Here is a 16,691-nt window from a genome sequence, read left to right on the forward strand (position 1 = left end):
CATATAACCTTGGGCGACAGAAATACAAGAGAACACATGCTTTGACTGAAGAAATGGCTACATACACACATTCAGACAGACGCCATGACCAATTAATATTATATGACACATACTCGTGGGGGCTACCGTGTTATATAGCCTACTATAAAAACAAATCTAAAAATAAACTGAACGTGGTTCGTACAATCATACATGTGCAGACATCCAAACTTGATAAACTACAACCATTATTCCAATATTTTTTTTTTTCATTTAGCAGCGTGTACAATTCAATTATTCAAACATCAAAGAAAAAGTACTCCTGTACGAAATCTGAGTTTGGTCAAAGATACCAAAGTTATATTATATTATTTATTATAAAAAAGAAAGAAAGTGCTAATTTTCGAAGCTTTAATCATAGATTCATAAACCCACCCTCCACAAATTTCCACCTTTGTTGATGTATCAGTTAATCTTGGTTAATTAAAAAAAAAAAAAAATGACATACTTTTCCCATTTCTATTTTCCACTATAATCTCACTAAAGTTTACGTGCCGTTTACGACAACTGATTTAGGATAAAGATGCTGGAGGCTAAGCCAGCCAGCCATCAGCCGCCTCACTGTTTGAACCTTTTCCACACAATAATATTAATAAACCATTGTCATAGAATCTCATTTCTTAGATTTTATATACATACATACCCATACCTTACTTTTCTCCTCTCTCTCTCTCTCTCTCTCTATCTGACTCATCTGATGGAGAATTACTCAACATATTTTTCTAGTTCATCTTCAACACCACCAACTTCTTCCTTGACACTAAGCATGGCAGATTCTCATGCTTATAATGAACTCCAAGGCCTCAAGTCAAATGGGTTTTTGGGACTTATGTCACAGATGGGTGTTGTTCCTGCAGTTTCAAACATAGATGTTCCTCAGAGCAGAAGCTTTACTGTGGGGTCTGAAACTGATGTGAACTCAGGGAAGAAAAAGGGAGAGAAGAAAATAAGAAAGCCAAGATATGCCTTTCAAACTAGGAGTCAGGTGGATATACTAGATGATGGGTATAGGTGGAGGAAATATGGGCAAAAAGCTGTGAAGAACAACAAATTTCCGAGGTATGTAGTTCTTTTTTATTCTATTTTTTACTTTTTTTTTTTCTAAATTCATTTTATATTTATCATCTAGCAAATAAAAATTCTATTGTGATCAAACTAAACTAAAACCTAGTTTTTAAATGAAATGATATATTGCAATTTTTTTTAGTGTATTCATTATTTGCAAAAAAAAAAAAAGATTCTTAAAAGAGAAAATATACATCTTCAAGCAAATTTGATGGTGGATCTATGCGATATAATGATACTACTAAACCGTAAACCATACATAGTCTAATTTGGTGGTGCTTGAGTCGATCTTAAAGTGAATATATACTTATTATACTACTCATTAAAAAAAAGGTTACTACTTAACATTTATTGTTTTGATAAAAATACTATGCATTCCTTTTTTTTTTTCCATGAATAAGTATCATTGATCAGAAACAACGGTACAACAAAAGCTAAAAGCTAATCTCAGGTCCAGAACATCTTCTTCATCCTCTAAGAGGATCCAAGAAGGGATGGATGAGATGGTTAAAGGCCCTAGGCATACAAAATGCCATACAAAAAGACCAGGCAGCAGCCAGTAAGTTAGCAAGAACATTACAATCCTTGTGCACTTTGCTTTCTATCTTTTATCTTAGACTAGCTAATGTAGTTGGGTGATATAGTTGCACAACCCTTAATGCACACTCTTTTACATATGTTTGAAAAAATTACTGAAATTATAATTTCAAGTCATGATTTAAGCTGTTTTTTCATTTGTGTGAAAGAGTGCATTAAGTTGTATAGTAAACACTATCCTATATGTTGTGAGTTATATCTACGACATGCTAGAACTTTTTTAGTAGAACCTTTTCCTATCTTCATCCACGTCTAATTAACCCATCCATTCCTTTAATTACTAGACGACCAGTAACAATTCGGCTTGCTTCAAAGCCCATTGTAATCTTTAGCGTGTTCTTCTACTGAGGGGTTTTTTTTCTCACCTCATAAACGTAAGGATCAATTCAAATTCCCTTTGAGTGACTATTCTTTTTGTTTTCTCTATATCTCCTTGTATTAATGAGAACCCTAATTTTTGAAACGTAAATTATTTGAGCAAGTCTACAATCACCGAAAATTATATCAGAAAATTCACACACACACACACACACTCTTTGGTTTAACCTTACTTGGACCTACTACAATATAAAGTAAAAGAAAGAGATTGAAATTTTCAATCAAATATTCGGAGCCTTGAGATTTTTCATGTAGGGAATTAACACGAAATTTCCAAACATGTGAGAGACAAAATAGAGAAAACACACACTAAAAAAAAAAAAATAATCACATGCACAAGACAGCATTTACGTGATTCGGCAATTTTCCCATATCCACGAAGTTGCAAGGATTATACTATTATCATGAAAAAATACAAAGTGGGACAGTACAATTTTTCTCTCTCTCAAAAAACTACATCAAGAAACTCTAATCACCAAAACAACAGTTTCTATATCTTACGCACTCCAGCTTGGCCTATCGGCCCAAGCCTCTACTCCATGGACTAAGTCTCAAAAAATCTTCCATTAAAAATCACACAACATTATTTCGGGTTGGGTCGTCATCCGAATCAAACACAACTAGGCTCCACAAAGTTCAACATTTCGAAATTATTTGCATGTTTCCACAATTAAAAGAGGGTAGGATTGAGTAGAAATGTACATTGAAGTTGTCAATCAATTATATAGCCAGAGTCATCACTTAGGCGAAATTTCTAGCTCTCCGTATGAACACCCTTGTAAAGAGAAAATTGTACATGATGTTACTATTATTGCATTCCATAATGAAGTTTAAGTTATAACATAATGCTAATAGCATATTTTGTTATATTCTATAAATGTCTATGATTCGAACTCCATCTTTTCCTCCCTCACTATTTTCTTCTTTGTTTATGGTTTTTGTTTTGTTTTGTTTTTTTTTTTCTTTTTTTCTTTTTTTTCCCCTAAGAATTCCTTCCCTCACTATCTACCTATATATATAAAAAATAAAAATAAAAATAAAAAATAAAAATGCTTCATTTTCACATAAACATAGTTTTTCTCACCATATTGACTAATAAATTGATTTTGACTCTTACCTGAAAAAAATAGATGGAACTTGGCACAAGTAAAGGAGTTTCTATGTAATTAGAAGAAAAACTTGTAGCCCATGTTTTATTACATCTAATAGAAAACATCAATGAGATTAAGGTTTGCTAAGGAAATTAAAGTTCTTTTAATAATGTTCATCAAATTTCAAGTGTTCATTGGTTGTTAGTACGTTAAAGATTGAATGTTTTATTGTATTAAATTGTATGAAATATTATACACGTATGAGTAATGATAATTTCACACTTCTTATTATATAATTACCGTACATACACTCTTTATTACATAATCACCATACACATACTATTACATGTCTAAAGTAAACAATAAAATTTTATCTCACAATTTTAACTGAAATTGTGTTTTAAAAACACAACTTCAAATGGTATGTGGCACTGTCACATAGGCCATGTGTACGGGGTGTAGAATAAGAAGTGTGTAATAAGATTTTTTTTATAAGTAAGAAAAGTGCAGTACAAGTAAGTGTAATACAATAGTACAGTGAACCTAAAATTTTGGGTTTGTATTATATCTAAATAAATAAATAAGAGAGGAAAAAAAAGTATTGCATGCAAATGGTTTTAGATTCCCATTATCATCAGTAGATGTCATGATCGATGTAGAAAATTAATGTTCATATAAACAAATTCCTATATCTACTAGCTAGCTTCATTATATTTGAAGTAACCAACTGATCATGGGGAAGCTATTCCATATGAATACTCCACTAATTTAATGTATAATTTGAATGAGAGAGAGGCAAAAGAGGTTTTATTTTATTTTATCAAGAGCAACCCGAAGAAATGAATCTCATATCTACCTAGGCACTCTTGATGACTTCATTGACGTGGGCATTGAGCAAAACTATATAATCACCTAAAAACCAGTTAAATTGAGTCGAAAATTATTAAATGTTGATGTTTTGGGCATCATATCATAATATAGAAGGTCCTAGCATTTGACCTATATATTTGAAGCTTTGAACTTACCCTCCTAGAATTGATGATATTCAAGCATGTTTAATAATTTATAAGATTATGTGACGTTACATTTTGTTAACCTGTCATCTCTAATATCTACAGAAGCTACTACCGGTGTACACATCAAGGTTGCAATGTCAAAAAGCAAGTTCAGAGACTAACTAAAGATGAAGCAATAGTTGTGACAACTTATGAAGGGATGCATTCACATCCGATAGAGAAGTCTACTGATAATTTTGAGCACATCTTGAGCCAGATGCAAATCTACACCTCCTAATTAAGGCCTTGAAATTGCAGAGACAATCATGAATACTTGTAAATTATGTAGTTCTAAATAAACTCTGATCAGAATAAGAATAAAAAAAAAAGAGCCATTAGGAATATATAGTACCATTGGACCCTTTTGTACTTTATCTGTGTACCATATTTAATCACGCACGTGAAACACAGACGGAAAGGTTAAGGACAATATCAGTATTGGCAAAAACTGCGGGAGCATGGAAGAGCCAATTAGCTTTACTATGATTTAATTTCTTCTAGATTCAAAGAAGGTACTTAAAATCACATATCAAATTGTGGTAGAGTGCCTGTCTCTTTTTAGTCTTTCCTTAATTTCCATGTTTATCACTATTATATATCATGTGCTTGGTCAACGTTCATCGATTATATACATGCACTTCGCAGCTGAGACTTTTTGTTTGATATAACTTATTTTTTGCTGAATTGTTTGATATAACTTATAAGGACGGCATGGGTGTAATAAACATGGGTAGTCCACCTTCATAAAAACACTAACAATTAAGGCCTTATTTGGATTGAGAGGATGAAAAGGGGAATATAGTAGAGTTAGCCAGTAAATAGCACTCTACTTTACTTCCCTCTCCTCCCTCTCAACCCAAACAAGCCATAAAGGAGAGGGGCACTGATCCTTCGTACACATGGGATGAGATCAATAGGGTTGTGAGCTAAATGCAGTGGTGGGATGTGTCTCTGCACTAGAGAGGCAAATAGTAGTAGTTTTTCGTTTGGCAAAGCATGTTTTATATATGTGCCGCTTGCCAATTGATACGGTGTCAATTAATCATACTTTTTTAGGAAATGACTTTTAAAATTTCACTACTTCACTCTTTCTGTACCATATTTTCAAAAAGCTAAAAGATAAGCTATAGCAAAGGAGCATGAGTCCCTACCCTACCTTCTTTTAATGATATGTATGACTTTTAGAAAAATTTGTATATTGAATTTACATAACTATATATATTATTTGAAAAAAAAAATTGTGTACTTATGAATATACAAAAGAAAAAAAATTGAGTATGTTGAATATATATGATTGGGGTGCATTCTTTGAAAGGTTGTGTTCGTTTTTTGAAAGTTCGGAAATTGAATATACAGAATTATGAATATTTTTTGAATGTTTGGTTATTGAATGTATAGAACTTACGCTCTAAGTAATTTGTGAAAAAATTGTTCACACATTAAAAATTGTGCACTTTAAATATACAAAATTGTGTACATTAAAAAAAAAAATTACACGTTGAATATAAAAAAATGTCTCCACTATTTGAGTGCAAATTGCGTACATTTTTTGAAAAAAAAAAAAGTGTACATAGAAAATGTGTATAAATTTTGAATGTTCAGATATTAAATGTACAGACTTTATACTCTCATAAATTTTGGTAGAAAATGTCCGCACATCAAAATATTGTGTATAATGAATTTACAAAATTGTATATATTCTTTGAAAATTGTGTACGTTAAATATATAAAAATTATGTACATTCTTTGAAGAATTATATACATTAAGGCTGCGTTTGTTTTGGGTGAAATTCATTTCCGGAAATGGTTTTCTATATTTTCGGGTGTTTGGTTTTGCCGGAAAAAGTAATTTTCTGGAAATCATTTTCAGTTGACCGTGAGTCAAAGGTGAAAATGATTTACGAAATCATTTTCACTTCAAATGACTTCCGGAAAACAGAGAGAAAGAGAGAGCATGAAGAGAGAGAGAGAGAGCATGAAGAGAGAGAGAGAGAGAGAGAGAGCACCAGCACCGCGCCGAGGAGCCCAGACACGCCGGAGACGTCTCCGGCGAACCCCGAGCACCGCGCCGATCTCGCCTTCGATCGCACTACCGCCGATCTCCCCGGCGATCGCCTTCGATCACCTCCGCTCGATCTCGCGATCTAGACTTCGATACGCGATCTCGCCTTCGATCTCGCACTGGCGAACCCAGAAGCCGTCGAACCCAGAACCCAGCGCTCTTCGCAGCGCACCGCGCCGTCGATCGTCGATCGTCGTCAACCCAGACCCATCGCTTCCTCTTCCTCGATCTCTCAGCTTTTTTTTTTTTTTTTTTATAAGTTTGATTACTGTTGTTGTTGTTGTTTTCTTTTTCTTTTTTTTTTTTTGATGAATTGATTGTTGTTGTTGTTGTTGTTGTTGTTGTGTTGTTGCTGCCGGAATTTGTTGTTGTTGTTGTTGTTGTGTTGTTGTTGCTGCCGGAATTTGTTGTTGTTGTTGTTGTGTTGTTGTTGCCGGAATTTGCTGTCGGAATTTGTTGTAGGAAAATAGCATTTTTCTAATAGAACCAAACACATGAAAATATTTTCCACAACAATTTTCATAATACAACCAAACACTTAAAAATATTTTCCTTTTCCAGAAAATAGCATTTCCGGAAAATAGGTATTTTCCGGAAAATATTTTACGGGAACCAAATGGACCCTAAATATACAAAATTGTGAAATCCAAAAAAGTGTGTACCATAAGTGCACAATAAATGTTTAAAGGTGTGGAAGTTTATTGTAAGTTCACAATAAGTGTTTCAAAGAAAATTATTAGGTACTTCCGGAGTACCATAAATGCGTACTTCCCCTCTCACATAAATGGTAGGTTTTACCATGAATTTAATTAGTAAAACTCATCATTCATGTGAGAGAAGGGAGTACGTATTTATGGTACTATGGGAGTACACAATAATTTCCCGTGTTTAAAATATCAACTTTAAATGTGGAAATTCAACTAAGGTTTAGTGCTTTGTTACTCCTACTCTAAAAATCATTGAAGGTTTAAAGGTGAAGTGAAAATGCTATTGTTGGGTTTCACAGTAAAATGATATATGCCGGTTCACACTCCCCAGAACACTTGGTAGTTCTTTGAATTTCAAAGGTAAAGCTGGCCTTCGGTCCACACCTTCAGCATGGGCGACGCTACACTATTCTCAGGGGTTCAAATGAACCCCCTGACTTCCCAAAAAAAATATATATTATATATATATATATATTATATATAAAAAAAATTGTTATTTAATGCTATAATTTTTTTCTTAAAAATATATTTGCACACCCTAATTTAAATTTTACACACCTTTATTACAAGTTTTTTTTTTTTAACTCTAAGAATAAAAAGTAAGTGTTTGTGAATTATAAGTGTCATTATTTTTTATAAATTTATATTATGTGTGTGACTGTGTCTAATATAGATTGTGTGCATTATTTTTTGTTATAATATTATTTGTGTGAATTATAATGTGTGTGGATGTTTGTGTGTACATTATAATATATATATATATATATATATAATTTAATAATTAGGAAATACATATGGTTTGTTACATGTGTGTATATTGTTATCATGTTATAATAACTTTTTGTTATAAAGTTAGTAAAATTCAAGAAAAAAACGTAAAGTTAGTGATTGTCCAAGTATATGATTGGTTAAGTAGACACTAGTGTATAATTTTATGTATGAATGAGTGTGGTTGTGTACGTCAATAATTAATTCAAAGCCAACGAGTTTAGTTTAGTCATTTAGTTTAAAATATTTTTATAAAAACAATAACAAATAGATAATAAAAACTGTATAAAAATAAAAATGTTAGATAAACTTAACAAAATAAAATGATTATAGATTCATAGCTACCCACATTGGCAATAGATATTTATAATGAACTATCATATAACAATTCAAAATTTGAATACTTGTAGAAGGAAATTGTAAAACTTCATGTATTATTATTATTTTTTTTTTTTTTTTCTTGTTGCTAACTTGATATATTCAAATTCTTTTTTTATTAAAATTTTTTAATGATCCCCCTAAACAAAATTCCTGGAGCCGCTACTGACCTTCAGTACTAGAGGTGAATTTTGCCAAGAAAAGAAATGCAGAGGAAAAAGAAAAAGAGAAGAAAGATAGAGTGATTGACTTTGGGTTCTCATTGATTTTTCTCTTACGATGTGGAGACTTGGCAAAGTTTTGGGTCTAAGATAAAATAATGGATAGAGTTAAAAGTTAGAAAATTTTGCCTTTTGTGTTATTTTCTTCTGAGTGTGTCACAAAGATAATTTGTGTTCTATTGGAGTTCTTGAACCAAGTTTGTAAATTTTTACAAAACCTAACTTTAGATCTCTTTCTCTTGATTTTTGGATGTTTTTAGTTTTGGGAAAAGAGAGACATAAAAGCAAAGCAAAAATACATATTTATTCTTGTTTTTAATATATGTGGATTATGGGAGACAAACAAAACGAATCTTAGGTGGGTAAAGTGACACTTTTTAAATCACCGGTAGGCAATGTGAATTTGGATCAAATCACAGATAAGTTTATTGTAATCACCCACTTTTAAAAAATTGTGTGCCTTGACTAGATAGATTTGTGCACATTGGTTTTTTTCATTGAATTTGTGCACATTCTTTAAAAAAATGTGTATGTTGAATATACATAATTTTTAGTAGATGTACACTCAGATATTTTTGTAGAAAAATGTTCACACATCTATCTATCTATATATATATAGGCAAAGTGAAATTAGAATCCAATTTTGCGTCATGTGTCTAAATTTATGTGAAGACCATACCATAATTATCTACTTAAGTTTGTGCTATGTGTCCATTTAAATTTTTTAATCTTTATGTCAAGTGAGTTAATGAGTGCAAAATACTAAGAATATAATATTAATGAACTATAAATTTTTTAAAAAAAAATCACATATAGTCAATAAAAATCACCACTTAACAAAAATCACCACACGTTCTATCTTATTAAAAATTATAAGAAAAAAATGATCATAAGTAGTATTAAATTTAGGTAAGAATTTTTTAATATGTAACTAATTACGTTTACTTAAAAAAAATTGACTAATTATTTATATTTTATGATGAAAATTGTATTTAATTTTAAATTTATCCACACGTATGCTTGTGTTACATATTATTTTTCTAATAATTCTACTAATTATTTATATTTTTATAATAAAAATTGTATTTAATTTTAAATACATCTATGCGTTTGCATGGATTACATGCTAGTAAAAAAAATAATGTATGTTGAATATACAGAATTACACATATTTTTTGAAAAATTGTGTACATTTAATATACAGAATTATGTATCTTCTTTGAAAAATTGTGTACACTGAATATATATAATTGTGTAGATTGAATATATAGAATTCTATATATCCTTAAAAAAACCTATGTAAACTGAATATACATATAATTGTGCCAATTATTAGAAACATTTTCCGTTGAATACGTGCACATTTCTTGAAAATTTGGGTACATTGAATATACAAAATTATGTAAATTATTTAAAAAATTATTTACGTTGAATTTCATCAATTGTAGCATTCTTGGAAATTTTTTTTACATTGAATATACATAATTGTGTATTAGTTTGAAAATTTGTGTATGTTGAATATATAAAAATCTGACATTCCTACAAAAATTGTGTACATTGAATATACAATTTTGTTTACATTTTTGAAAAGTTGTGTACCTTGAATATACCTAATTCTGTACATTCATCAAAAAATTGTGTGATTAGAATGTATAAAATTATGTACTTTCTTCAAATAATTGTGTACGTTTTTTGAAAGTCTTAAATATTTTTTGAAGGTTTGGATATTGTTGATGCTCATTTTAGAAAAGCCCAATATCAGGAAGAAGCCCAACAATATAGGCAGAAAAGAGTTAGTAAATTAAGAGAAAAACCATTAAGCCTGAATAGCAAGAATGATGGATCATAAGCCCATAAAATGATAAATGGGTCTTGAAGGAAGCAAACAGGCCTAAGGGAGCCCAGAGAAAGAAGTAGTAAACCCATGGGTAGTAGAAAAGTAAGAATAGGCCAAAACAGGCCCGAAGTAATGAAGTGAGTAAGAGGTTGATAGAAAGCCCATGAACCCCAAGGATAAAGGATATGGTAATTGGATCAGGGAAGCCCAAAAGAGTTAGCAAAATCCCATGGGAATGTAGAGTTGGAATGAGCCAAGGATGCCCAAGGAAAGAAAATAGGCTAAGGATGCTCAAGGAGGAAGAAATGGGCCGAGAAAGCTCGTAAGCAATGGAATGGGTTGAGGAAACCAAAGTAGCATGAATGCAAACCCAATGACAATGTTGGGTCACTATAATCAAGTGAAAGAAAAGCATACATCAGACCTAAAAGAGGCCCAACAAGCACGGGTCAAATAACACCACAATAGAAATAACAGAGTGGCATGGTAGGAATATTAGCAAGTTTACGGAAGGAGCAAAGAGTAGGCTAAAGAGAGAAAAACCCACGATCAAGTAAGGCCCATCCCTTGAAGGAAGCAAGCCATAAAGAATGGAAGACTAGAAAATAGTTCACACCACAAGAGATCAAGGATGAGCGGCAAAATGCACAGATGAGCCTCCAGACCATGGCAAACGCATAAGCAACAGACAAGCTTTGGACATACATGGAAGTGGAGCATGCACAAGGTCCAGGCACCACCAACTTGTACCTAGCCAATACAGGAGTGGTGGGTCATGGGTCAGAGGTAAGTGAGGGTATGGTCTAGCAATGAAGAGAAGTGGGAGCCTATTCTGGGGTTCCCACTCAAACTCTTTTGGGAGAAATGTCCTGCTAGGATGACATACCACCCAAAAGAAGGAATGGTGAGTTAGAACCACTAGGTGGATGCTATAAGGGATAGTGAGAGAGGATGCCTACCTTGTTCTGGATGAGAATGCCACGATGAACAAGCAAACAAAATAGTTTTCTTTGTCTAATAATGGGGAGTGGCACAACTAGCACAGGTAAGTGGTGGTGGCTGGACAGCTGACAAACCAATGGGTGGTTTGGAAGGACACCCACACCCAGACAAAAGTAGTTAAAGGGTGAAATGGTAAAAAACTAGTCACGGCAGGTAGTATATAAGGAGTCATCGCTGTGCACAGTAGGATCATCAATGGAGCAACAATCATAACGAGAGATTCACAACATTACAACCACAACAGTCACCAATATAACACACAAGTCAGAACTAGAAAGAAAAAAGGGGGAAAGCAAAGTAAAAAAACGGAGAAAAAAGAAAGAAAAAGTTAGGAAGAAAAATAGAGAGAGAATAGAATGGCAAGCATGCACCAATAGGCTAATCCCTTCTCTCCCTCTAAAATCCTACCCGCTATTAAGGATTAAGGATTTTCTGGGGCATAAGCCATTTAGGCCCATTCTCTCAAAGTGGATAATTTCTACAGCAGGATCTTTTTGTGAGGTTTCACATAGGGTGGTTCCCTCATTGGTCTTAGTTCCGTAATGCAACTAAGCACGGCATACTAACCATTCCTTCTTTGCTTTTATTAATTAAGTGCCAGTATTATTTCTCTTTTTCCTTTGCCGTTTCATTTATAATGTATTTCTTGGTGTTGTGCCGTCATTTTTCTTTATTTTGATTGAGAATCCTTTACTTATTTAGTCTAATAGCAAGTATATTTCCTTTATTGTTGTCATATTGTATTTGCCTGCCATAACTCTTTTGTAACAGTCTCATCTACCATGGGCATATGACCAAAGTTTCAACAAAGAGGCTTTAGTTTGCGCACAAGCCAGTCTGAGGTGAGTTGCAATTGGACTAGTCCTGACTTTCCTACCCAGAACCTTTAGGCCGTAGTGTGGCAAGAGGCAGCCCAGCCCACAATCTCAAAAAGGCCCACCACATTTAAATTGGCGACTCCACTAAGGAGTTAGGAAACAGATAGGGATAAAAGATAGAAGCCCTCACAAACCATGCCCCCAAAATCCAAAATAACACGAAACATGAGTGTCGTGCCCTCGCAAGCAAAGTCGAGGCCAATAATGCCTCGCCAGCAGCAGCCTAATTAGGCAAAGGGTATCAACAGAGTGGGGGCTAAACCCCAACCACAGCCAAAAATTCCCACCGACAATGCTCTCGCAAATGCTGCAACACTCACAACAGCAGATGATGGAAGAAATTCGTCAGCTGAAAACAAATAAGATGAAGGAGAAAGGGAGCCAACATGACCCAAAGCATGCAGCAAATAAGGAGGAGACACCAGTTGGAGGTACTCTGTAGAATGTGGAACAACATTTCATCACAATGGCTGAAGTAGCAGCTCTCCTCGAACAGGAGAAAGCCAGAATGCCCAATGAGAGATTTTATGCACGAAGACCTCCTTACCCATTAAGAATACTTAGCAAGCCATACCCCGAGAGGTATGAACCACGAGTCTTTGCGTAGTACGATGGCAGGAAGGGAAGTGATATCAAGCACGTAAGCAAGTTTATTTATACTCTTGGCCCTTATACGGTAGACAAAGACCTATGTCTTCGGGAATTTTCTAAGTCACTATATGATCGTGCGTACACTTGGTACATTGGTCTAAAACCAGGTTCAATCCCAACATGGGATGACATGGTGGATGTATTTTGCACTAAATACTTCCATGGAGAAGAAACAGTAACAATCACGACCTTGCAAGCAACTAAGCAAAGAAGTGGCGAAGATTTGATGGAATACATCAAAAGGTTCAAGGACATATCACTTGATTGTTATGATCATTGTGAAGAGAAGACATTGGTAGAAATGTGTATAACAAACATAATCAGGGAGTATAGAGCTGTCTTGAAAATTTTGGAAATCTCCCAATTTGCACAGTTGTTGCAGAAAGCCGTGAGGACTGCTCAATCAATGAGGCCAAGTTCCGATAAAAGGAACGCCCCACAGGCTATGGCAATATCTATTGGTGAAAGAAAGAGGAAAGCTGACGGAAGGGAATACAATACCCTTCTACCATTAACATGTACCCTAAAGAAGCTAGATGTGCTCCTAGACAAGTGGATAGTAGACGGAGTATTTAAGCTTAATCAAATTTCAAGAGAGCCCACAGAAGAAGAGTGGAGGAACCCATGCTTCTACCTCTTGCACAACTATGTGCAACATCCTACCACAGAATGTTGGACATTCGCAGACTGGTGCATCGCAAAATCAAGGAAGGGACTTTAGAGCTATCCCAACTCAAAGTTCAAAGAAATCCACTCCCAAACCACAAAGGGAAGGATGTAGCAGTAGTTGTGATTTGTGCAGATCTAAGGGAGGACGAAGAAGAAATGCCAGCCCTGCCTGTTACAGCAATCACCACTTTACAAAAAAGCTCCAAGTTTAAGAATATGTTTGATCAGTTAGGACTCACAGTAAAGGAGCAAAGAATAGCTATCAAGGCCCTGGTGAGCATTGCCCCCCCAGGCAGGAATAGAATGTTTGACAATGGAAGTTGTAGATGATAGAGCCCTTTTGTAGGAGTCAAGTAAGATCACTTTAGTGATGTGGATATGGAAGTGGGGTACTCAGATCACAAAAGGCCCTTTTACTTGGCAGCATCTATAAATCAGATCCCTATCAAGAGAGCCTTGGTGAATACAGGTGCTTCCGTAAACCTTATCCCACTAAGCACCTTATAAGCAGCAAGAATTTCAAAAAGGAAGATTCAAGGATGCCCAATGGAAGTGACAGGGTTTGGGGGAAGAGGCAAATACATCGCAGACCACATTCAACTGTGGTTAAAGGTGGGTCTAATAGCCTCTCTAGCCTGCTTCCATATGGTGAAAACGGAAGTCTTATACCATGTGCTTTTGGGAAGACCATGGTTGCATAAACACCGATTAGTATCATCCACTTATCATCAAGGCATGAAGGGAAGGCTGAATGGCAGAATGATAGGCATAGTGGCAAATTCATCACCATTTGAGCAAGCAGGGGCTCATTTAGTAGACTATGTTCTATGATCAATGGGCAAAGTCTAGCGAAAGCTTAGTATCGAAACCACGAGGTACCTTCGTGCCTAGGTGGGATGACATCCAAAATGACCCCAAGCTCGATCTAAGGAAGCTACTATCATAGAAGAGGAAAAGAAAAGAAGTGCCCACTTTGGAGTCAAATGACACACTGCAATGTGTCAGGGTCCGAGGCCCTAATGGTAGGATTGTCTACAAATTATGAAAGTGTGTGGGACCCACATGTGATATGTAAGCGAGCCCTAGACAAGAGTGGCAACACAAAAGTTTGGTGTGCTATATGGCTCAAGAAGGTTCGGGGGAAGAAAGTAGGGGAAGAAAGTAATGAAGAGAAAAATGAGGAAATTGCAGCAGAAAAGGATGTACAGGTTATGGCAGAAGAGAAGTTGGAAATCGACTTGGTGTTTAACCCACAGGAACCAAAACCTATCTCAATTAGTTCAAGACTATCAGAGGAAGAGAAATCAGAATTGATATTGTTGTTGAAAGAATATAAAATAAAATAAAAAAAAATTGTGTAGGATTATAGCAAAAAATGCCTGGATTAGATCCCGGGTTAGTGGTGCACACACTGAATGTGGACCTCGAGGCCAAGCCAGTGGCCCAGCCTACCAGGATATTCCACACCAAAATAGAGAAGCAAATAGTAAAGGAAGTGCAAAAGTTGCTGGTTGCAGGTTTCATTAAACCCATCCAGCATCCACATTGGTTATCCAACATCGTACTAGTAAAGAAAAAGAATGGGCAAATAAGGTGTTGTGTAGACTTCAAAAATCTCTACAGAGTCTATCTAAAGGATGAATTCCTGCTACCAAACATGGACTTGTTGATAGATTCTGCAGTAGGAAATGCCATGTTTTCATTCATGGATGAATTTAGCGAGTACAATCAGAGCAAAATTGCATTAAAGGACGTGGAGAAAACTACCTTCAGAACACCCATAGGCAATTTTTACTATACTATAATGCCTTTTAGGTTGAAAAATGCAAGGGCAACTTACCAATGTACCATGATGGCCATATTTCACGACATGATGCACCGTGAGTTGGAGGACTATGTAGATGACATAGTTTTAAATTTGTTGAGGTTCAAAATAATTAAATAGCCACAAATAGGCCCAAAAAAAAATAGAGATGGAAAAAGACTTTGGGCCCATTTCACCAAAAGAAAAAAGAGAGAAAATAAAGGGTGGGTTCTCACAATAAAGAAAAGGAAGAAGAAAAGAAAGAAAAGGAAAGGAGCCCAAAGGATCTGATCCAGAGGTCCACGAAGAAAGGGGCCCAAGAAAACAGATAAAAGAAACAGCAAGCCGAAGGAAGCCCAGAAGGAAGAATTGGGTCGGGACGCCCAGAAGCAGTACCAGAGGCAGAGGATCCCTGGACGCGTGAGGGTGAAACTAAAGCAGATTTGAAGAGAGAAAAGAGACAAAAGGCACGCAGACCTTATGACCCAGGCACACAGTGGAAGTACAAAGCAAAAATGCAGGAGCTTTGGTTCCAACCATTTGAAGAAAGAGACAAGGAAAAGTACAACTGGGAAAGCTGGAGCAAAAGCCAAAAGGCCTCAGGTCAGCCAACGGGAAAATCTGGAAATGGGAAGCTAGCTGGGAGACTTTCATCTGGTCGCAACAAAAAGAAAGAAACTACGAAGAAAAGGAAAACGACATGATCCTGAAGCAACCAGGCACGGAACCGACTTTAAAGGGCAAAAAGGAAAAATCGATAGTACCCCGAGAGCCCGAAGCTGTGCTATAAAAAGGGGGGAAGGAAAAAGGATAAGGCATTCAATTCTGGACGCTTAGATTATTCGTTAAGGCATTTAAAGTCATTTCTCAAAAGTCTCACAAAGATTGTAGAAGAGACTTTGTAAAACTAAAGGGAAAACAGAGGAATCTGTTCCCGGTATCCCAGAGGCAGCCACTACAGTACACGCTCGGATTCAACGAATTCAAACTTTGCAAGTCTTTGAAGCTTGAATGGCTATCAAAGTCTGTAATTTTTAAACTCATTTGAACCTTGCATCATGTCTTGGTGAGCTTTGTAATCACAATTAAAAGAAACTAATGAAACACACCTCACTAATTAGAGGATCCCTAACGTGTTCTTTGCATTATATTTCATTTATTATGCATTTCCTTTACTGTTAAAATGTCATTCAATACGAATACTTTTTTGTTAGTTGTTTGTATTGTAGGAAGTTTGTTCTGTGCGCCAATCTATTCTTAAAACAGCCCTTTAGCTGCAGAGAATTGATCCCAGTCCACCAAGAAGATCTCACACGGCCCAGGATCCTTGGGCCATAGTGCTAAAAAAAAAAAGGCACTCTCACAAAATTCAAAAAGGCGAGAAGAGCATGTCCAAATATTAAGAAGAGTATTTGAAAGATGTAGGGCTTTCAAATTGAGGATAAATCCCCTCAAATGTGCATTTGGGGTATCTTTTGGGAAATTTTTG

The 16,691-nt window shown here is 35.2% G+C and overlaps 1 protein-coding gene across 1 annotated transcript; it reads left to right on the forward strand.

The window, feature by feature from the left end:
• The first annotated feature begins 650 nt into the window (after positions 1-650).
• Positions 651-4,705, forward strand: LOC111983199 (probable WRKY transcription factor 75). Its single transcript, XM_024014860.2, has 2 exons — positions 651-1,098; positions 4,289-4,705. Exons 1-2 carry the CDS (start codon positions 737-739, stop codon positions 4,461-4,463), a joined length of 537 nt encoding a protein of 178 aa, XP_023870628.1. The 5' UTR covers positions 651-736; the 3' UTR covers positions 4,464-4,705.
• Positions 4,706-16,691: the final 11,986 nt, after the last annotated feature.

This window comes from Quercus suber, unplaced genomic scaffold (genome assembly GCF_002906115.3).
Source record: "Quercus suber isolate HL8 unplaced genomic scaffold, Cork oak 2.0 scaffold_275, whole genome shotgun sequence".
Taxonomy (NCBI): Eukaryota; Viridiplantae; Streptophyta; class Magnoliopsida; order Fagales; family Fagaceae; genus Quercus; species Quercus suber.